General features: G+C 44.5%; 2 protein-coding genes across 3 annotated transcripts; one reads left to right on the plus strand and one right to left on the minus strand.

Annotated features, from left to right (window-relative positions):
• Nucleotides 1-3,087: 3,087 nt before the first annotated feature.
• On the plus strand, nt 3,088-4,028 carry LOC119269692. Its single transcript, XM_037551590.1, has 2 exons — nt 3,088-3,470; nt 3,553-4,028. The coding sequence occupies exons 1-2, from the start codon at nt 3,206-3,208 to the stop codon at nt 3,741-3,743; spliced, it is 456 nt and encodes a 151-aa protein (XP_037407487.1). The 5' UTR covers nt 3,088-3,205; the 3' UTR covers nt 3,744-4,028.
• A 133-nt stretch (nt 4,029-4,161) lies between these two features.
• Nucleotides 4,162-8,651, minus strand: LOC119269691 (histone-lysine N-methyltransferase ASHR3-like). 2 transcript variants are annotated; one of them, XM_037551588.1, is made up of 10 exons: nt 8,549-8,651; nt 8,190-8,345; nt 7,363-7,389; nt 7,067-7,181; nt 6,703-6,802; nt 6,322-6,415; nt 5,913-5,991; nt 5,449-5,620; nt 5,235-5,315; nt 4,162-4,451 (listed from the first exon to the last, which is right to left on the minus strand). In XM_037551588.1, the coding sequence occupies exons 2-10, from the start codon at nt 8,292-8,294 to the stop codon at nt 4,382-4,384; spliced, it is 843 nt and encodes a 280-aa protein (XP_037407485.1). In that variant the 5' UTR covers nt 8,295-8,345; nt 8,549-8,651; the 3' UTR covers nt 4,162-4,381. The 2 variants fall into 2 exon arrangements, with proteins under 2 accessions (XP_037407485.1, XP_037407486.1); XM_037551589.1 differs by lacking the exon at nt 8,549-8,651 and having other exon boundaries at nt 7,986-8,321.
• Between the last annotated feature and the right edge of the window lie 14,493 nt (nt 8,652-23,144).

Raw genomic sequence — 23,144 nt, forward strand, 5'->3', positions numbered from 1 at the left:
GCAGATCGCGGAGGTGTCGTACCTTCGGAGCTAGGATCGGTCGGATCGTGAAGACGTACGACTACATCAACCGCGTTGTCATAACGCTTCCACTTATGGTCTACAGGGTACGTGGACAACACTCTCCCCTCTCGTTGCTATGCATCACCTAGATGGATCTTGCGTGTGTGTAGGATTTTTTTTGGAAATTACTGCGTTCCCCAACAGGCTCCGGGGTAGGCGTGACCTAACCCTTGTTGGGGAGCCTGTGCGCGATGTTCGCGGACAGATAGCCCGCGCCCCGGAGCTCCTTGACGTCCTTCTCGGTGACGGAGGAGGCCTCCCACTTGCCCTTGGAACCGGATCCAGACATGGTTAGGGAGGTTGGTGGCGGTGGGAAAGATTGAAGTTTTGGGGCGCTGGAGCTCAGAGGTGGGAAGGCAAGAGCTAGAAGAAGGTGTGGGGAAGAAAGGAGGGATTTTCTACCTTCTTATAGGCAGTGAAATACCAAACGCCCCCCACTCAAGCCTTAAAACCTGCATGTTCCCAAAGAGATCGTGTGAATGGCGCGGTTGGATTATCCAAAACCGTATTGATGAGAATCCCGCAATGGGGGGCACGATCTCTGTTTTGACAAGATGTGGCAATGGGGCTATGCCTCGAAACGCAAAACGGGAGGCATGCAAACGGTTCGGAATATTAAAGAGCCAAATGTGACGCTTCACGGGAAAAAGTTGTCAGTAAAAGAAACTGCTTTATTTGGATATCTTGCCTTCGTGGCTAAGGGTTGTATCAATTATACAGAGTCGGATACAGTTCCTTTGTATAGAGAATTGTCCTAAAAGTGTTCAGGAGAAGGAACCCGTCTTGCAATGCCGAAGACAATCCGTGCGCCGAACACATCGCCATCGACGACTGGTTCAGGGGCTACTGAGGGAGTCCTGGATTAGGGGGTCCTCGGGTGTCCGGATTACTTGATATGGGCCGGACTGATGGACCGTGAAGATAAAAGCAGAAGACTTTCCTCCGTGTCTGAGTAGGACTCCTATATGCGTGGACGGCAAGATTGGTGTCCGGATATGTTATTTCCTTCCTCTACAAACCGACTTTGTACAACCCTAGGCCCCTCTGGTGTGTATATAAACCGGAGGGTTCAGTCCGTAGAGGCTATCTGAATTCTCATAGGCTAGACTGCTAGGGTTTAGCCATTACGAGCTCGAGGTAGATCAACTCTTGTAACCCCTATACTCGTCGAATACAATCAAGCAGGACGTAGGGTTTTACCTCCATTAAGAGAGGCCGAACCTGGGTAAACATTGTGTCCCACTTGTCCCTTGTTACCACCAATCCTCAGACGCATAGTTCGAAACCCCCTACCCGAGATCTGTCGGTTTTGACGCTGACAGGCGCGACTGTTGTGTTGGGGCTTACTGAATTTGCATGCCTATTTAGAGGGCACGTAACTCTGGAGACTGACTGCGTGGAGATCGGACGGGAACTTCAATTTGTACGAGAGTGCAGGAATGCCTTCCAAGCAGTTCTGTCGGATATGAGGAGACAACTCTCCTTGTTCACCAACGTGGAGATCAGCATCGTCGGCCGTAAGAAAAACAAGTTGGCTCATGAGTTAGCGGCCATTGCAAGGAAGGTGTGAGACTTCAAAATTATAGTTGATGTACCCGAGGCCATGAGGCTAGTAATGCAGAATGAGATTGTAACCACCATGGCGTAAGTCTTAACCATGGTTCTAAAAAAATCAACATAAGCAAGAAATGATACTTGGTAGGTGCAAACGGTGGGCTTCCCAGGGTTACCAACCAAACTTGCATCTTGTAAATCATTAAAAACAACATGAAAATGGTTAAATGTATATCCAATGATTAGTATAGCATCAAAGTAGAATTCCACAAATCATCTAGCGAAAGCATGTAAAAGCTTGTTCATCAATATCATGAAAGTATTAGGTGCATTGGTTAATCAAAAAGGCATAACTAATCACTCATATACCATGAATTCAATTTTTGATGTTGTTTTCTACCCATCTCCCAATTTCATAATAATTTAATGGTATCCACTGCGCAAATCAACTTCAAAAAATATGATGGATCCACTGAATTCATAAAGCATATTCTCTAACAAAGGAATAATATGACAATATCAAACAGTAATATTATTGACGGCTCTGCAATCAACACAGATAAGTCACGATCCATCCTTTTTGACGCTAAGACAACAAAAACAATCCATCAACTAAAGGATTTGTGAACATAACCCTTGTCAAGTACTCACTCCGTCTTAAAATAAGTGTCTCAAATTTAGTAGTATAACTTTGTACTAAAGTTAGTATAAAGTTGAGATATTGAGTTATGTACTTGACGCTGAATCTGAGACTGGAACCAGCACGCCGCCGATAGGAAAACAGGGCCGAAATCACTATTCTGACCCTTTCAACGAAACTTGTCACAAAATGAACTCGACGTGAAAGTATTTCACGATCTGACCCTTTTAGCAACGCCACAGCCCGCGGCGTTTCTGCCAAACACAGAAACGCCGAGGTAGCTAGCGTTTCTGACCAAGAAGAAACGCCGAGGCAGCTAGCGTTGCGGACCAGGTAAGAAACGCCAAAGGCGCTGGCGTTGCTGCCCACCATTGAAACGCCAAGGGACCATGGCGTTGCTGCCTTTTTCATGTGCATTTGAAATGTGGATGAACAACCTAACTAATAAGGCTAATTAATTACGACCAAAGAGGGTAGCAACGCCATGGTCCCTTGGCGTTTTCATGATGGGCAGCAACGCCAGCGCCTTTGGCGTTTCTTACCTGGTCCGCAACGCTAGCTGCCTCGGCGTTTCTTCTTGGTCAGAAACGCTAGCTACCTCGGCGTTTTTATGTTAAGCAGAAACGCCGCGGGATGTGGCGTTGCTAAAAGGGTCAAATCGTGAAATACTTTCACATCGAGTTCATTTTGTGTGATTTTGTCCGGAAAACAGCGGGCCGTACGCATCGCGCAACGTGGTAATATCCACCGCAACGGATAAGAACGCCACAACGGATAAGACCGGCCAGCCCAAAAGATCCAAGAAGCGCACTATAATATCGTCATCACCCCACGCCGTACCTGTCACCGTCCATTCCCATCCCACCCCACTCCACCAGTCCACACCGCAGCAGCACTCCAGTGAGCTCGAAACCTAGAGGAGGAAGCGATACAGTACTACAGGCAACCATGGAGGTGGTGACCGGCAGCAACGGCGGGAGGCTGAACCCGTGGGCGGAGCCCTTCGTGCCGGGCAGCTGGTGCCGCCCCGCCCCCGTGCAGGCGGCGGCCGCGGCGGAGGTCGAGGACTTCTCCACCGAGTGGTGGCGCCTCGTCGCCTCCTCGCCGTCCTTCCGCGACAGCTGGCTCCGCGACTACGGCGACCTGGGGCTCCTCGACGCCGACGAAGGCCCGGACGACAGCGACGCCTTCTTCCCTCCGCCGCGCCACAACGGTACGTGACCAGACCGGCCCAGATCTACTTTTCTTCACGGTTGTTACCTTGGTGTTAAACCTACCACCGTGGTTCGGAGCAGATGGAGAGGAGAGGAAGGGAGAGGCCGCCGTCAAGAAGAGCGGAGGCGAGGTGGCGCCCTGGGGGATCGAGAAGTGGTGGCGGGCGCACGTCGCCTCGCCGCCGGAGGTCCCGAAGTACGCGGAGAAGGCGCCTGCTAAGGTCCTGGGCGGCGGCAGGTTCAGCCCCCGCACCATCCAGCAGCCTCGCTAAGGGACCGGCCAGCCTCATCGCGTTCCGCATCGATCCATCGATCTTGGCATAAATGAATGGAAAAGGGATAGAAAAAATAGTTGTTTGCGAGCTCTTCTGCTCTTAATTAGCTTTGCTTATGCTAAATTTCGTCGTGTCTCGTTTTCGTTCTAGTTTCCAGCTCAAGATCTTAGGGAGGTTCAATTCGCTGCGCTGTGTATGTACAGACGTCTGTAAATGATGTACTACTGTGTAATAAGATGCAGTGATGCAATGACTCCATTCGGTGCAAATGGTTTTCCAGTTTTCGTTGCCTGAACCACAATGCTGCATGTAGATTTCTGATGGATCCCACGGAGAGAAGCACAGGTTGCTCTCGGCATCTGTAGAGGTTCAGCATCGCAATCCAGAACGACTAAACTGAACTATTTGAGATAAAAAGCAACTAGACAGTTTGCTCTCGGCATCTGTTGAAAGAACTAGCTAAACACTTTTTACAGAGTTAAAACCTGCACACTTGGAAGATGAGTGGGTAATGCTGCTCTCAGCATCAATCTTCACTATACATTCCATTTCCTGCTATGTACTTTTGCATTGAGCCACAGCTTCCCTCGGTCAGAGCTGTTATATGTACCCCCCTTTGGTCAGTCTTTTACCTATCACAGCTTCCCTCGGCAGTTTTCAGCGCCACAGAAACACTCTGTCTGTGGACCAAAATGTTGTACGAAGCTACGAGATAGACCAAAAACTGAGATGAGAGTGCATCATAAAACATACTTCTGTGTACTTGCAACACTAATTCAAAAGTGAAGCAATACAGGAAATGATCTTTTAGTGCTTCCCAAAGGCTAAATATTTTACTCAGGTGCAGTGCTATATGTCGAAGATAAATCCAGAGTCTAGGACTGTTAATCTAGGTCGTGATTATGTCCCAGCCTAATTTTTTTTCAACAATCAATGAACCATTATTATGTTAAGAAATGCTGTCAAAAACGAGAACTAAACTATAGTACAGTAACAATTATGAGTTGATGCCTCTGGAGAATTAATATTAATATAGAGTGGCGGTGCCACACACAAATTGCCACTTTGTTGAACTTATATTGCATCAGAATACTTGGAAGTTTGGAAGATTTCAGAAAGGTTGATACTTGACACCGAGGGATATTGGATCTAGCATCACCACTGCTGACATATCCTTTCCATGTAAACCTAGTATTGTCACTAGGACTTTATTTTTATTCATCTATGGTGTCAGCTTTTATTGACTATGTAGAACATAAAACGGAATCCAGAATTTTCTTATTACAGTGGAGCACCAGAAAAGGCAAAATGATAGTATGATTTAGTCAGGATAAAGATCCAGCTAAGCATCTGTACGGCTACGCAAATTAACGTTGTAAACAATTTGTTGGTTGTAGAATGCATACAAATTATACCAAACGTCAATGTGAGTGTACATCACGGAAGAACGGTATACAAAGTGCTAGGCTGATTGAGTCTCTCATGTACCTGTAATTGTAGGTCAAGGGCTCACCCACTCGTATACCCTGTAAAGAAAACACACCTAGCCTTGTCTTGCCGTTAACTTGCCTGCCAACAAACAACTCAGTTAAGCCATAAAAACACTTTTATATAGAGAATAAAGGAACAGCAAGCCACTAAATAAACAAACACATAGGTTAAAGAAATCCATATGCCAAGCTTCTGCAAATAAGACAATTACCAATTCTCCAACCGACAGTTAGGTCTGCAGCTGTGGTTAAAAAAGCGACAGTCATTTCCTCTGAATGTTGCATCAATTATAAAGTTGTTGTTGACTTTACACATGTAGAAATTTTGATCTCGGCGCTGTTTCATGTCTTGAAGCCTTTCTTCAAATCTCGCGCCATCTATAACTGGAATGGGGCATTATAATTATAAAATAATATATGATCTAACAAAAATGGAGAGTATACCGAGGTGAGCATCAATGATTATCTTTTGTAGTAGCTATTCTAGAAATGAAACTAGCTTTTGATTTTAACAGACATGAACTCAGGTTAACAGCAATATGTTCAGCACAATAGCAGAATAGCTCACACAACATCATTAGGAAGGTAATCAGAAGCCATAGTCTCCTGTAGAAGTAGGGGTTTAAACGAACTACAATCAGATTATAAAGCAAACCAAAGAACGAATCTCAAATACCTTCTCCAACAAACTCTATCACAAAATCACCTTCCTCAATGGTTTCCAATGCTATGGCACCCCATCCGCAATGTTGTGTCTACAGAAAAAACCCACCAGGGAGTTATTTGTCACACAAAAATCTCTTAATCATAACTATATTATTATTACCAAAGAAAGTTAATAACAAGATGCAAAAATAAAAGGAAACAAAAATATATTTATATAATTGGCGCACCAGATCAAGTTTAGGCATGAAACCCCAAATAGGAAAACAAAATACTTTATAGAAACTGGAGAAGGAAGAGAAGTCATGAAATTAAGGAGTATGTTAACATTGTAAAAAACATTATAAGTTGTGAAAGTTAAAACCTTTAATTATTTTTTGTCCTCTGAAAACATGAAAAAAGAAGTCCAATGAATTCCTTACCTTAACAACCCCGATCCTTTTCTCTCTGCGAAATGGTCTGTTGGTGCACTTATTTGAGCACTTGCAAGCCTGAGAGCAGCTAATGGACACAGACCTGTAGGAATTATCATAACTTTCTATAAAAAAATTGTAGATGCATTTATATAAAATGAACGCATAAAGCATTTTATAGAATATAATCACTCTAAACTCTAAGATACAGCATTACAGTATACATTGGAAAAACCGTTTGCTGTTCAATTGGAGTATAATAATCTGGAAAATCATTCTCTAGTTATAAGCACTTCGAATTCTGATGAGAATCATCTCATAAAAAACAACGTTACACAGAGAATAAGGATCCCCCAAAGCATGCACACAAGAAATTAAGTTGGTTCGTACCTGCACGAGCATCTTATTTGACAGGTCAGAGGAGGATCACAATCACTGCATTTAGCTTCAATGGCATCACCATCACATTTCTTCTTGACGAAATATACATCTTAGCTCATTGAGGAACGAAAGATTCCAAAGTTAAAAGATAAAAATGAAAATATATACTCCCTCCGTTCCTTAATACAAGTCTTTTAGAGATTTCAATATAGACTACATACGGAGCAAAATGAGTGAATCTACACTCTAAAATATGTCTATATACATCCGTATGTAGTCCGTATTGAAATATATAAAAGACTTATATTTAGGAACGGAGGGAGTAAAAGGGAAACTGGTCAACTAGTTTAAATTGCAATCATATAAAGGATACTATGCTTCAAACGTACATATGGAGGTGGTTTTGTCACACTTTCCAACTCCTCCTTAATATGGTCAATATTGAACTCTTGATCAGCATATGGGAGAGGTAATCGCTGGAAGGCTTCCTGTAAATGAATCAATACTCAACAATGAATACAGATCAAAGAAAAACTATAAGAACAAAACCGTTAATAGTCCACCAACATCACATATTTACGAAGGCAATATGACAGAGAAACAAAATTGGATAAGTTCTGTGTGTTCAGCAATACAGAGAATCAAATGTGAAGTGGAACTATTAACCACCTCAATGTTATATGCTGGACCTGCACCCTGTAAGAAGCACATATCACACCGTCAGCAACATTAACAACAACAGAAACAACCAAAGCCTATAGAAATAAAGAGATCAAATAAAATGCATTCAACCATATTAAAGCAAATGGTATGGAACAAATTGTTGAATGTTCTTTCTTTTCATGATTTAAGTAGTCAACAAAGAGAATATTTTGGAATGCATATTGGAGGCATTTACAATTGGAGGATGCCGTTTGCAGACCAACTTATCCGAAGAGGCCCTCCGTGGTCGATACACTAATACTAGTTAATGAATTGAAACCAGAGTACAAAATCATCAAGCTTATGTTTCATAATAAGACCTTCAGAATTGGTGATACGAAATAAGAACATATGCTTGATATGGTAAAAGGCTGTCGGTATGTGAGCATATAAGGTTATTGCTTCAGGCAACCTGCTCAATAGTCTGTATTTCAAATTGAGAATCGTGGGGCTGCAGGTTATGGTCAGGAAGAAAGTTATAATTCAAATTTGCATCCCTGTGCATCATTACACTTAAGGCTTTAATTTATACTATTCTCTCATCAGCCAATATTGAACAATCATATCAACCCAATACTAAATAAGCTTACCATGTTTTTATTGTAATTCTCGGCTCTTGCTATTAAGTAGAAAACTGTAAACACTCAGTCGCAATTATCTAGGAGAAACTGCCATGATGCCGGTTAAAAACCCAATTGTCCACACTGCTATATTATTGTAGGCACTGAAGATACGGTTTATATAAGGAACTGACAGAGAAGCACCAAATAGGGTGGATGAAGCATAGCATCAACCTCACTAGTTGATGACCAAATACTCCAACTTATCATTAGCTTTGAAGGATCAACAGGCTCAGCCATTCTGTTCTGATGCAGCGAACATTGCGTACATGCAGGCATTACATGTTTCAGCCGGTGCCAAGTTGTTCTCCTTTTGCAGTGAAAACATAACTGCACAGTTAACAAACATATGAGGGGATAAATAATCGTAAATTGTTGAAACTAACAAAGGCTTCAACGAAACAAAATACTCGTAATTATTTCTCATTGGTTGCACAGATAGGCATTTATATCTATAGTATATATCATTGTTTGTAATCTTGGAAAAAAATATAATTGCTTTTTAGATATGTAACTTTGTTTCAGCAACTTACATGTCGAGGGCAGCTTCCATCACTTTTTTCAGAACAAACCTTATGCAAGGTTACTTCACAGTGATGACCTGAACATCGCGTCCTTTCATCGGGCAGGATACTCCTTGAGCAAATTGGGCACTCAACCTAAATCCAAAGGATTTAAAAGATTCCTTCTTTTAGAGAATCAGTAGGGAATCACACTCACACTACCTTATGTAACATCCGGAGTACACATTAAAATACTGTGTGAGCAGAATCACTTGATATTGGTATCCTATATTCAGAATCTTTAAAGTGGATCAGAATCCTATAGGAAGTGTTACTTGGCATCCTTCCTTCATTTCTTGACCAAGCTTTCACCTAATATTTAATTAACTTATAAGAGTCTGACTCTGTTTCTATGCAGAAGATTGCATACCCTGATCACCTTGATGTCCCTTATAACAAGATTTATAGCATATTCCAGGATTGTTGTTCCCTTATTATCAGCAACCAGAGCTACAGAGAATGAATACAAGCAACGGCACAACACTTGTGTTTAATTGAACTCTCAATATTACAGCCTTCTTCTGTCAGTTCTATCAGAGTTGGGCGATCACATATGCAGCAACTTTTTATACAGGTTACCAAAGCATCTTTGTCCAAAGAACATTCCAGGAACATATACTTCGGAAGGCATCCGTATTTCCTAAGAATATCTACCCGCTTCAAAAATTCAGTTTCTTCAGGTTATCTTCAGATCAACACTCCATTCTTGCATGCACTTGGGTGATGTCGTTGAGCTCAAGAGTTTTGAGTCTCATCTCCTACCTTAACTGAAAAGACACATAGTTCCTCCTGTGCGCTCTAGCTTCTTTTTCTTGCATAGAGCTAAATTCTTCCATATGTGCTCTGCATACATAACTTGAGATGCCACTATTCGTCCAGTTCATATGGTTAATGTTACAGAACTCAATTCAACATTTTGTAACATGTTTCTGAAGTACTCCATGTTCTTTAGTTGTGAGCAACTATCGGAAACAGTGTGTGCCCTCAGTCCAATTGTCCTATAAAATGAATAACCACCTCACATTTTCTAGTGTGGTGATGTCCTTGTTCAGATACAACCCTTATTGCACCGATTTCCACATCTCTATCACAGTTCTAGTTTTCTCTCCAATTTCTGTGGTGACATCCAAATCCATCTAGTGTATCATTTGCTCTCAGTGTGGAGTACTAATAACCGCATTGAGACTCATTGTTCTTTGTTCCAAACCATGTTCCCCTTTCGGTCTCTATCCCGAGTTCCGTGCCACCAGACAATCACCCCCATTTACCACTTAATCCCGTTTCTAGCAAACCTAACATTTTAGTTGTCAGAGTCCTGATTGACACACAAGCTGCTAACTGAATTGCAGGCCTGGCAGTGGTACCGGCACGTACCTTCCTCGGCGCGCCTTTCTGGAGGAAAGGGAGGACGCACTCCTCCGCCGGGGCGCCTGACGCGGCCTTCGCTGCCCCCCACTCCTCCGCGCATGCCTGTACAGTCCGCCGCAGAGGCGCCGCGGGGGACTTGCGCCGTATCCGCGAGGACGACGGCGCCGCCGAGGGGAGGCCACGGACGCGGGTCCGGACGCTGATGCGCACCGACCGGCGGGGGTCGGTTCCTCCTGGAGACTCCGCCGCGGCCGGCGGGGACGGTGGCGGGGGAGAGCAGGGGGGCTGCTGGGGCGCCTGTGGGCCGAGGCGGGCGGAGCGGCGGACGGGCGCTGGGCGGGGAGGCCCCGCCATTGGAGGTGACACGGCGATCGGACGGGACAGGATTAGGGTTTCCGTGCGACGCGCGGCGCGGTGTTGGGGGGATTTGGGGAGGTTGCGCGGGCGGAGAGGAGCGGAGGGAGCGAGCGGAGGGCGGGAAGAAGAAGAGGAGAAGTGCGGGTGCGGTTTGGGTAGTTCCTTGGCGGAGTGGGGTCGTGGGGAGTGGTGATGTGTAACGCTTAAACAACGCTCGTTGTGACCGTTAAGGCAAATCGGCCACTGCATCCGCAAATGGTCCGGCAGGGGTGCGGCCCATAAAAGTAGTAGCTGCAGTTTCCTTTATTTTACGAAATTGTCACTGGCGGCCGGTCTAGGAGGCAAAATGCCATTTTGCATGGCCTACGGGAACTTTTGTGATAGGGTGCATGTAAAAACTATGGAGACGCATCTCTTTTTGGTGGTGATTAGACGCTATGAAACATCGCATTTTAATTTACTCATATTGCTATGCATTTGGAATGAAAGAGGTCAGATCTGGACGGACTTTTAGAAAATATGCTTGGATGGCCGGCTTCCGTATCCATGTCCGCAGAGAAGTCCGTTGACAAATAGTGTGTTCCGTTTTAGATAACGGTGTTGGATATGCCCTGACAATCATATGGTCAATCCACCCGGCTTCAAAATCTAGACTTGGCATGGGTGTCTGTAATTTTTTGAATTTATTTCAGTCTTCTCAACATTCATTTCTTCCACGGAGACAAGTTCATCAATCTCAAGATTTATCGGCTTAGTCTTCACAATGGGGAGTAACTTAGGGTAGTAACATGCATGTTACTACCTCCGCAGTGGGTAGTAACATATGTGTTGTCATGCATCACTTTATTTATTAAGTTATAGGCTCATATTTTCTTGATATGTGTGATGTTATATTAACTAGCTATGTTATCACATGTCTCTTTTTTTTCATTAATTATATGCCGCATCATTTATTTTCTATATCTATATCTATACCAATATAAAAAGACCCAAAGGGGCAGACCCAATACATCTTCCATCTATTTGCGTTAATCCAACGGTCTTAATTCTCCCGATGGTGAGCGATTAAACACGTTTAGCACTAGCGTTGGACATTCCTTTCTCTCCTTGACCCCTTTCCTTTCTCATCTAACGATAGAAAGGAAATACTAAACTGCCTCCCTACACCGCCTGGACGCCGCCGCCTTGCTCCGCCCCAATCCCCTCCGTACGCCGCGCCTTCACGCCATCCGCGACGACGCCGCCTCGCTCCCGTCACACCGTCGGTGACGACGCCGCCCCGCTCCTCTCCGTCGCGGTGCCTTCACGACGCCGCTCCGCTCCGCCCTGATCCCCTTCGTACGCCGCGCCCTTCCTTGCTCCGCCCCAATCCCCTCCGTACGCTGCGCCTTCACGCCGTCCGCGACGCCGCCGCCTCGCTCCCTTCACGCCGTTGGCGAAGACACCGCCCCGCTCCTCTTCGTCGCGGTGCCTTCACGACGCCGCTCCGCTCCGCCCCAATCCTCTCCGTCGCCGCACTGTCACGGCCTCGCCCCCATCACACCGAGCCGCAGCACCTCCCCGACGTCGCCCGCACCCACCACCTCCTACAACACCTGCTCGGGCCGCACTTGGGGACGACGCCTACTCCTAGGCCAGGCGGGGACGGCGCCTTCTACATCGCCTCGACGACCGTCTGGTACGCTGCCTCCTACATAACCTGAAAGGCGTCCATTCACATCTCCGCCTTCAAACACGCAGCAGGTCTTTCATCTCTGCGTTCTTTCATCTCTATAAGTACAGGAATCCAGATATACATGTAACATGTTTGCACTTTTTTTGTCGAGTGTCATAACAAATAGGGCTGGTCTAATAATTTATTAAAGGAAATAATGCATACTAACCAAGGCCTCTATCTTGTAAGAATATCCATGTGATTAGGATCGTCATGTTGTACCGCAATATTGGCCTCTTGCACTTTATTAGCATAACATTTTGTGGGTGTTCCATAATCTATACCCAAACAAATTAGCATTATTAGTTTAGAAAGCAGACTCGGTGAATTAGTACAACTAAATATGGACTACATGATTCATCTCCGCCGAAAAGCCAGTTTAAAAACATCTTCCATCGGTGATTTGCATTGATCACGTTATACTGATTTTGTTCTTCCTCACACCTCAAGCATCTATGCAAAATAGTTATTCTTCACGTTATACTGATTTTGTTCTTCTCCCTCGCAATCAGCTAATCGTGGCCACTTTGGGCATCTTACAAGAGCCGCCTCGCTCCCTTTGGGCAGAGCTGACCGGGGATAATAATCACATGGATGATGATAAGAAGGCGCAGGGCAATCAAGGCAAACAAGGATGGTATGCACGGATGTCTGACGATAAAAAGGCCGAATACCTCGAGAAGCGGCGTCAGGCACGTGCTGACGAGAAGGCTGCAACTCTTATTGCTGTGAAATGTCAGCAACTATCTCAAGACCATCCTTCTATTCTGTCTCCGGAACGTACACCATTCAGCAATATAACCAACACACACAAATATGGTACATTCCTTACCTCCAGAACTTTACTTCTTCATTGCTTCATGGAGGATGTAGTCATGATTGTTCTGTTTCCTTCACTCTTTTTTGCCATGTATAGTGAGTACACCTGCAAGCTCTGGGAGTACTGCTCATCAACCTGCAGATAGCAATGTTCAATGCAAAAAACAAGGTGGGGGGTGGTATGCCCGTATGTCCCAAGAGAAGAAATCAGAGCACCTGGAGAAGCTCCGTATGGCCCGACTAGAAAAGAAAGCTATAGAAAAAAGTGTGAATGTTGATTTACCTCAATCCCCTGCCACTCAGTTTTCCACAGGTAACATCCCCCTATCTGCTATATATTCATTGCCTTGGCTGTCAGACGATGTAATCATATATTTTGTCTCTTTCATTCCTCAATTTTGCCATATGGAAAGTAAGTACAGCAGCAGCCTCCGGTACTACTGATCATCAACCTGTAGAGACATGCAAAAAACAAAGTGGACATGGGTGGTATTCCCGTCTGTCCCAAGAGAAGAAAGCGGAACACCTAGAGAAGCTCCGGATAGCCCGACTAGAAAAGAAAGCTGCAACAAAAAGTTTGGGTGTTGATGTATCTCAATTCCCTGCTCCTCAAGTTTCCACACGTAATATCTCATATCTGTGTTATGTTGGGTTTCGTAGTAATTTCAAAAAATTTCCTACGCACACGCAAGATCATGTGATGCATAGCAACGAGAGGGGAGAGTGTTGTCTACGTACCCAACGCAGACCGACTGCGGAAGCGCTGACACGACGTAGAGGAAGTAGTCGTACGTCTTCACGATCCAACCGATCAAGCACCGAAACTACGGCACCTCTGAGTTCGAGCACACGTTCAGCTCAATGACGATCCCCGGACTCCGATCCAGCAAAGTGTCGGGGAAGAGTTCCGTCAGCACGACGGCGTGGTGACGATCTTGATGTACTACATCAGCAGGGCTTCGCCTAAATTCCGCTACAGTATTATCGAGGAATATGGTGGCTAGGGGCACCGCACACGGCTAAGGAATAGATCACGTGGATCAACTTGTGTGTTTCTGGGGTGCCTCTGCCTCAGTATATAAAGGAGCCAAGGGGGAGGGGGCGCCGGCCAGGAGGAGGGCGCAGGAGGAGTCCTACTCCTTCCGAGAGTAGGACCCCCCCCCCCCCAATCCTAGTTGGACTAGGATTCCCCGAGGGGGAAAGAGGGAGAGGGGGGCCGGCCACCTCTCCTAGTCCTAATAGGACTAGGGGAGGGGGGAGGCGCGCAGCCACCTTGGGCTGCCCCTTTGTCCTTTCCACTAAAGCCCATGAAGGCCCATATGGCTTCCGGGGGGGTCCGGTAACCTCCCGGTACTCCGGTAAAATCCCGATTTCACCCGGAACACTTCCGATATCCAAACATAGGCTTCCAATATATCAATCTTTACGTCTCGACCATTTTGAGACTCCTCGTCATGTCTGTGATCACATCCGGGACTCCGAACAACCTTCGGTACATCAAAATGCATAAACTCATAATATAACTGTCATCGTAACCTTAAGCGTGCGGACCCTACGGGTTCGAGAACAATGTAGACATGACCGAGACATGTCTCCGGTCAATAACCAATAGCGGGACCTGGATGCCCATATTGGCTCCTACATATTCTACGAAGATCTTTATCGGTCAGACCGCACAACAACATACGTTTTTCCCTTTGTCACCGGTATGTTACTTGCCCGAGATTCGATCGTCGGTATCCAATACCTAGTTCAATCTCGTTACCGGCAAGTCTCTTTACTCGTTCCATAATACATCATCTCACAACTAACATATTAGTTGTAATGCTTGCAAGGCTTATGTGATGTGCATTACCGAGAGGGCCCAGAGATACCTCTCCGACAATTGGAGTGACAAATCCTAATCTCGAAATATGCCAACCCAACATGTACCTTTGGAGACACCTATAATGCTCCTTTATAATCACCCAGTCACGTTGTGACGTTTGGTAGCACCCAAAGTGTTCCTCCGGCAAACGGGAGTTGCATAATCTCATAGTTATAGGAACATGTATAAGTCATGAAGAAAGCAATAGCAACATACTAAACGATCGGGTGCTAAGCTAATGGAATAGGTCATGTCAATCAGATCATTCAACTAATGATGTGACCTCGTTAATCAAATAACAACTCATTGTTCATGGTTAGGAAATATAACCATCTTTGATTAACGAGCTAGTCAAGTAGAGGCATACTAGTGACACTTTGTTTGTCTATGTATTCACACATGTATTATGTTTCCGGTTAATACAATTCTAGCATAAATAATAAACATTTATCATGATTATAAGGAAATAAATAATAACTTTATTATTGCCTCTAGGGCATATTTCCTTCAGTCTCCCACTTGCACTAGAGTCAATAATCTAGATTACACTGTAATGATTCTAACACCCATGGAGCCTTGGGGCTGATCATGTTTTGCTCGTGGAAGAGGCTTAGTCAACGGGTCTGCAACATTCAGATCTGTATGTATCTTGCAAATCTCTATGTCTCCCACCTGGACTAGATCCCGGATGGAGTTGAAGCGTCTCTTGATGTGTTTGGTCCTTTTGTGAAATCTGGATTCCTTTGCCAAGGCAATTGCACCAGTATTGTCACAAAAGATTTTCATTGGACCCGATGCACTAGGTATGACACCTAGATCGGATATGAACTCCTTCATCCAGACTCCTTCGTTCGCTGCTTCCGAAGCAGCTATGTACTCCGCTTCACATGTAGATCCCACTACGACGCTTTGTTTAGAACTGCACCAACTGACAGCTCCACCGTTTAATGTAAACACGTATCCGGTTTGCGATTTAGAATCGTCCGGATCAGTGTCAAAGCTTGCATCAACGTAACCTTTTACGGTGAGCTCTTTGTCACCTCCATATACGAGAAACATATCCTTAGTCCTTTTCAGGTATTTCAGGATGTTCTTGACCGCTGTCCAGTGATCCACTCCTGGATTACTTTGGTACCTCCCTGCTAAACTTATAGCAAGGCACACATTAGGTCTGGTAGACAGCATTGCATACATGATAGAGCCTATGGCTGAAGCATAGGGAACATCTTTCATTTTCTCTCTATCTTCTGCAGTGGTCGGGCATTGAGTCTTACTCAACTTCACACCTTGTAACACAGGCAAGAACCCTTTCTTTGCTTGATCCATTTTGAACTTCTTCAAAACTTTGTCAAGGTATGTGCTTTGTGAAAGTCCAATTAAGTGTCTTGATCTATCTCTATAGATCTTAATGCCTAATATGTAAGCAGCTTCACCGAGGTCTTTCATTAAAAAACTCTTATTCAAGTATCCCTTTATGCTATCCAGAAATTCTATGTCATTTCCAATTAGTAATATGTCATCCACATATAATATCAGAAATGCTACAGAGCTCCCACTCACTTTCTTGTAAATACAGGCTTCTCCGAAAGTCTATATAAAACCAAATGCTTTGATCACACTATCAAAGCGTTTATTCCAACTCCGAGAGGCTTGCACCAGTCCATAAATGGATCGCTGGAGCTTGCACACTTTGTTAGCTCCCTTTGGATCGACAAAACCTTCCGATTGCATCATATACAACTCTTCTTCCAGAAATCCATTCAGGAATGCAGTTTTGACATCCATCTGCCAAATTTCATAATCATAAAATGCGGCAATCGCTAACATGATTCGGACAGACTTAAGCATCGCTACAGGTGAGAAAGTCTCATCGTAGTCAACCCCTTGAACTTGTTGAAAACCTTTCGCGACAAGTCGAGCTTTGTAGACAGTAACATTACCATCAGCGTCAGTCTTCTTCTTGAAGATCCATTTATTATCAATTGCTTGCCGATCATCGGGCAAGTCAACCAAAGTCCATACTTTGTTCTCATACATGGATCCCATCTCAGATTTCATGGCTTCAAGCCACTTTGCGGAATCTGGGCTCACCATCGCTTCTTCATAGTTTGTAGGTTCATCATGATCTAGTAGCATGACTTCCAGAACAGGATTACCGTACCACTCTGGTGCGGATCTTACTCTGGTTGATCTACGAGGTTCAGTAGTATCTTGATCTGAAGTTTCATGATCATTATCATTAGCTTCCTCACTAACTGGTGTAGGTGTCACTGAAACAGTTTTCTGTGATGTACTACTTTCTAGTAAGGGAGCATGTACAGTTACCTCGTCAAGTTCTACTTTCCTCCCACTCACTTCTTTCGAGAGAAACCCCTTCTCTAGAAAGGATCCATTCTTAGCAACGAATGTCTTGCCTTCGGATCTGTGATAGAAGGTGTACCCAACAGTCTCCTTTGGGTATCCTATGAAGACACATTTCTCCGATTTGGGTTCGAGCTTATCAGGTTGAAGCTTTTTCACATAAGCATCGCAGCCCCAAACTTTAAGAAACGACAACTTTAGTTTCTTGCCAAACCATAGTTCATAAGGTGTCGTCTCAACGGATTTTGATGGTGCCCTATTTAATGTGAATGCGGCCGTCTCTAAAGTATAACCCCAAAACGATAGCGGTAAATCTGTAAGAGACATCATAGATCGCACCATATCTAGTAAAGTACGATTACGACATTCGGACACACCATTACGCTGTGGTGTTCCGGGTGGCGTGAGTTGCGAAACTATTCCACAGTTTTTCAAATGTACACCAAACTCGTAACTCAAATATTCTCCTCCACGATTAGATCGTAGAAACTTTATTTTCTTGTTATGATGATTTTCAACTTCACTCTGAAATTCTTTGAACTTTTCAAATGTTTCAGACTTATGTTTCATTAAGTAGATATACCCATATCTGCTTAAATCATCTATGAAGGTGAGAAAATAACGATATCCGCCACGAGCCTCAATATTCATCGGACCACATACATCGGTATGTATGATTTCCAACAAATCTGTTGCTCTCTCCATAGTACCAGAGAATGGTGTTTTAGTCATCTTGCCCATGAGGCACGGTTCGCAAGTACCAAGTGATTCATAATCAAGTGGTTCCAAAAGTCCATCAGTATGGAGTTTCTTCATGCGCTTTACATCGATATGACCTAAACGACAGTGCCACAAATAATTTGCACTTTCATTATCAACTCTCCATCTTTTGGCTTCAACATTATGAATATGTGTATTACTACTATCGAGGTTCAATAAGAATAGACCACTCTTCAAGGGTGCATGGCCATAAAAGATATTACTCATATAAATAGAACAACCATTATTCTCTGATTTAAATGAATAACCGTCTCGCATCAAACAAGATCCAGATATAATGTTCATGCTCAACGCTGGCACCAAATAACAATTATTTAGGTCTAATATTAATCCCGAAGGTAGATGTAGAGGTAGCGTGCCGACCGCGATCACATCGACTTTGGAACCGTTTCCCACGCGCATCGTCACCTCGTCCTTTGCCAGTGCCCGCTTATTCCGTCCCTGTTTCGAGTTGCAAATATTAGCAACAGAACTAGTATCAAATACCCAGGTGCTACTGCGAGCTCTAGTAAGGTACACATCAATAACATGTATATCACATATACCTTTGTTCACCTTGCCATCCTTCTTATCTGCCAAATACTTGGGGCAGTTCCGCTTCTAGTGACCAGTCTGCTTGCAGTAGAAGCACTCAGTTTTAGGCTTAGGTCCAGACTTGGGTTTCTTCTCTTGAGCAGCAACTTGCTTGCCGTTCTTCTTGAAGTTCCCCTTCTTCTCTTTGCCCTTTTTCTTGAAACTAGTGGTCTTGTTAACCATCAACACTTGATGCTCCTTCTTGATTTCTACCTCCGCAGCTTTCAGCATTGCAAAGAGCTCGGGAATAGTCTTGTTCATCCCTTGCATATTATAGTTCATCATGAAGCTCTTGTAGCTTGGTGGCAGTGATTGGAGAATTCTGTCAATGACGCAATCATCCGGAAGATCCAATTGAATCAAGTGATTATTATACCCAGACATTTTGAGTATATGCTCACTGACAGAACTGTTCTCCTCCATCTTGCAGCTATAGAACTTATTGGAGACTTCATATCTCTCAATCCGGGCATTTGCTTGAAATATTAACTTCAACTCCTGGAACATCTCATATGCTCCATGACGTTCAAAACGTCGTTGAAGTCCCGATTCTAAGCCGTAAAGCATGGCACACTGAACTATCGAGTAGTCATCAGCTTTGCTCTGCCAGACGTTCATAACATCTGGTGTTGCTCCAGCAGTAGGCCTGGCACCCAATGGTGCTTCCAGGATGTAATTCTTCTGAGCAGCAATGAGGATAATCCTGAAGTTACGGACCCAGTCCGTATAGTTGCTACCATCATCTTTCAACTTTGCTTTCTCAAGGAACGCATTAAAATTCAACGGAACAACAGCACGAGCCATCTATCTACAATCAACATAAACAAGCAAGATACTATCAGGTACTAAGTTCATGATAAGTTTAAGTTCAATTAATCAAATTACTTAAGAACTCCCACTTAGATAGACATCCCTCTAATCTTCTAAGTGATTATGTGATCCAAATCAACTAAACCATAACCGATCATCACGTGAGATGGAGTAGTTTTCAATGGTGAACATCGTTATGTTGATCATATCTACTATATGATTCACGCTCGACCTTTCGGTCTCTGTGTTCCGAGGCCATATCTGCATATGCTAGGCTCGTCAAGTTTAACCTGAGTATTCTGCGTGTGCAAAACTGGCTTGCACCCGTTGTAGATGGACGTAGAGCTTATCACACCCGATCATCACATGGTGTCTGGGCACGACGAACTTTGGCAACGGTGCATACTCAGGGAGAAAACTTCTTGATAATTTAGTGAGAGATCATCTTATAATGCTACCGTCAATCAAAGCAAGATAAGATGCATAAAAAGATAAACATCACATGCAATCAGTATAAGTGATATGATATGGCCATCATCATCTTGTGCTTGTGATCTCCATCTCCGAAGCACCGTCATGATCACCATCGTCACCGGCGCAACACCTTGATCTCCATCGTAGCATCGTTGTCGTCTCGCCAATCTTATGCTTCCACGACTATCATTACCGTTTAGTAATAAAGTAAAGCATTACATCGCGATTGCATTGCATACAATAAAGCGACAACCATATGGCTCCTGCCAGTTGCCGATAACTCGGTTACAAAATATGATCATCTCATACAATAAAATTCAGCATCATGCCTTGACCATATCACATCACAACATGCCCTGCAAAAACAAGTTAGACGTCCTCTACTTTGTTGTTGCAAGTTTTACGTGGCTGCTACGGGCTTAAGCAAGAACCAATCTCACCTACGCATCAAAAACCACAACGATAGTTTTTCAAATAGACTCCGTTTTAACCTTCGCAAGGACCGGGCGTAGCCACACTTGGTTCAACTAAAGTTGCAGAGAAAGTCGCCCGCAAGCCACCTATGTGCAAAGCACGTCGGGGGAACCGGTCTCGCGTAAGCGTACGCGTAATGTTGGCCCGGGTCGTCTCGTCCAACAATGTCGCCGAACCAAAGTATGACATGCTGGTAGGCAGTATGACTTATATCGCCCACAACTCACTTGTGTTCTACTCGTGCATATAACATCAACATAAATAACCTAGGCTCGGATGCCACTGTTGGGTTTCGTAGTAATTTCAAAAAAATTCCTACGCACACGCAAGATCATGTGATGCATAGCAACGAGAGGGGAGAGTGTTGTCTACGTACCCAACGCAGACCGACTGCGGAAGCGCTGACACGACGTAGAGGAAGTAGTCGTACGTCTTCACGATCCAACCGATCAAGCACCGAAACTACGGCACCTCCGAGTTCGAGCACACGTTCAGCTCGATGACGATCCCCGGACTCCGATCCAGCAAAGTGTCGGGGAAGAGTTCCGTCAGCACGACGGCGTGGTGACGATCTTGATGTACTACAGCAGCAGGGCTTCGCTTAAACTCCGCTACAGTATTATCGAGGAATATGGTGGCTGGGGGCACCGCACACGGCTAAGGAATAGATCACGTGGATCAACTTGTGTGTTTCTGGGGTGCCTCTGCCTCAGTATATAAAGGAGCCAAGGGGGAGGGGGGCGCCGGCCAGGAGGAGGGCGCAGGAGGAGTCCTACTCCTTCCGGGAGTAGGACTCCCCCCCCAATCCTAGTTGGACTAGGATTCCCCGAGGGGGAAAGAGGGAGAGGGGGGCCGGCCACCTCTCCTAGTCCTAATAGGACTAGGGGAGGGGGCAGGCGCGCAGCCACCTTGGGCTGCCCCTTTCTCCTTTTCACTAAAGCCCATGAAGGCCCATATGGCTCCCGGGGGGTTCCGGTAACCTCCCGGTACTCCGGTAAAATCCCGATTTCACCCGAAACACTTCCGATATCCAAACATAGGCTTCCAATATATCAATCTTTACGTCTCGACCATTTCGAGACTCCTCGTCGTGTCCATGATCACATCCGGGACTCCGAACAACCTTTGGTACATCAAAATGCATAAACTCATAATATAACTGTCATCGTAACCTTAAGCGTGCGGACCCTACGGGTTCGAGAACAATGTAGACATGACCGAGACATGTCTCCGGTCAATAACCAATAGCGGGACCTGGATACCCATATTGGCTCCTACATATTCTACGAAGATCTTTATCGGTCAGACCGCACAACAACATACGTTGTTCCCTTTGTCACCGGTATGTTACTTGCCCGAGATTCTATCGTCGGTATCCAATACCTAGTTCAATCTCGTTACGGCAAGTCTCTTTACTCGTTCCGTAATACATCATCTCACAACTAACATATTAGTTGTAATGCTTGCAAGGCTTATGTGATGTGCATTACCGAGAGGGCCCAGAGATACCTCTCCGACAATCAGAGTGACAAATCCTAATCTCGAAATACGCCAACCCAACATGTACCTTTGGAGACACCTATAATGCTCCTTTATAATCAACCAGTTACGTTGTGACGTTTGGTAGCACCCAAAGTGTTCCTCCGACAAACGGGAGTTGCATAATCTCATAGTTATAGAAACATGTATAAGTCATGAAGAAAGCAATAGCAACATACTAAACGATCGGGTGCTAAGCTAATGGAATGGGTCATGTCAATTAGATCATTCAACTAATGATGTGACCTCGTTAATCAAATAACAACTCATTGTTCATGGTTAGGAAACATAACCATCTTTGGTTAACGAGCTAGTCAAGTAGAGGCATACTAGTGACACTTTGTTTGTCTATGTATTCACACATGTATTATGTTTCCGGTTAATACAATTCTAGCATGAATAATAAACATTTATCATGATTATAAGGAAATAAATAATAACTTTATTATTGCCTCTAGGGCATATTTCCTTCATGTTATTCATTGCCTTCGAGTGTGTCTGCACCAATCGAAAATGTAATCTATGTGATCTCTCACTGATTTTCTCATCTTCAAGTTGCAGCTTGTACGGTGGGACACAAGAAACAAAGTGGTCATGGTTGGTTTGCTAGACTATCTGAAGATAAAAAAGAAGAATACCGGAAGAAGCGTAGGATGTCCCGGCAGGAAAAACAAAATGCGATTCTCCATGACGATGTTTCGCTTGGTAATATTACTAAATACGATGGTGGTATGCTAAACACGGAGGATGATGATGATAATGATTGGATGTACACTAATCTGAATTACCAACGAGCTAATCTGAATTGCCAGCAAGGTACAGTGCACGTTCAACATATACATGACATGCAAGGACAAGAAAGATTTCTGCCCAGAAGTTTTATATCTGGACAGTCCAGTGAAACGAAAGGTGTGTACTCACCCAAACTAATTTCCTCGTGCCCTGCGACATGTGAGCCAGGGGCCTGTTGTGGTCTCCCTCGAAAGCAGCAAGGGCGTGTCTTAGTCGCCGTTTAGAACAGCCCGCCATGTAGCACTTGCTCGCCGGCCACCGCCGTTTTCAGGAATTGCCGTTCTACAAGTTGGTTGGCATCGAGGCGGAGCCTCAAAAGCAGGACAGGAAAGTTGCAGGCTCGAGCACATTGCCCGGTGTCACGAGCGCTGGGTTTTCGGGGCGTTCCTGCGGTGATTTGTTTTGACAGGCATTAGATCAGATCGGAGGTAGGAGATGAAGTTGTACAATGAGATTAAGACATCACAGGGGGTAATCTGTCAAACACATTTAAGTGGCTAAGAGGAATCCCACCTCTCATATAATCCGTTCGTTTTAGATCTGACGGATAGGAGGGAAAGTTTTCAGATTTTCACTAAACAAGCGTTTTCACCCGATACGTTGCCATATATATATATATATATATATATATATATATA

This window comes from Triticum dicoccoides, chromosome 3A (genome assembly GCF_002162155.2).
Source record: "Triticum dicoccoides isolate Atlit2015 ecotype Zavitan chromosome 3A, WEW_v2.0, whole genome shotgun sequence".
Taxonomy (NCBI): Eukaryota; Viridiplantae; Streptophyta; class Magnoliopsida; order Poales; family Poaceae; genus Triticum; species Triticum dicoccoides.

Excerpts from the sequence above, each read along its gene's own strand:
- LOC119269691 (XM_037551588.1), bottom strand. The coding sequence starts at position 8,294 with ATGCCTGCATGTACGCAATGTTCGCTGCATCAGAACAGAATGGCTGAG. Across the intron at positions 6,803-7,066 it reads ATATGTACGTTTGAAGCATA|ATGTATATTTCGTCAAGAAG; the intron begins GTATCCTTTATA and ends CAATGAGCTAAG. Across the intron at positions 5,992-6,321 it reads AAAGGATCGGGGTTGTTAAG|ACACAACATTGCGGATGGGG; the intron begins GTAAGGAATTCA and ends TTTTTTCTGTAG.
- LOC119269692 (XM_037551590.1), top strand. The coding sequence starts at position 3,206 with ATGGAGGTGGTGACCGGCAGCAACGGCGGGAGGCTGAACCCGTGGGCG. Across the intron at positions 3,471-3,552 it reads CCCTCCGCCGCGCCACAACG|ATGGAGAGGAGAGGAAGGGA; the intron begins GTACGTGACCAG and ends GGTTCGGAGCAG.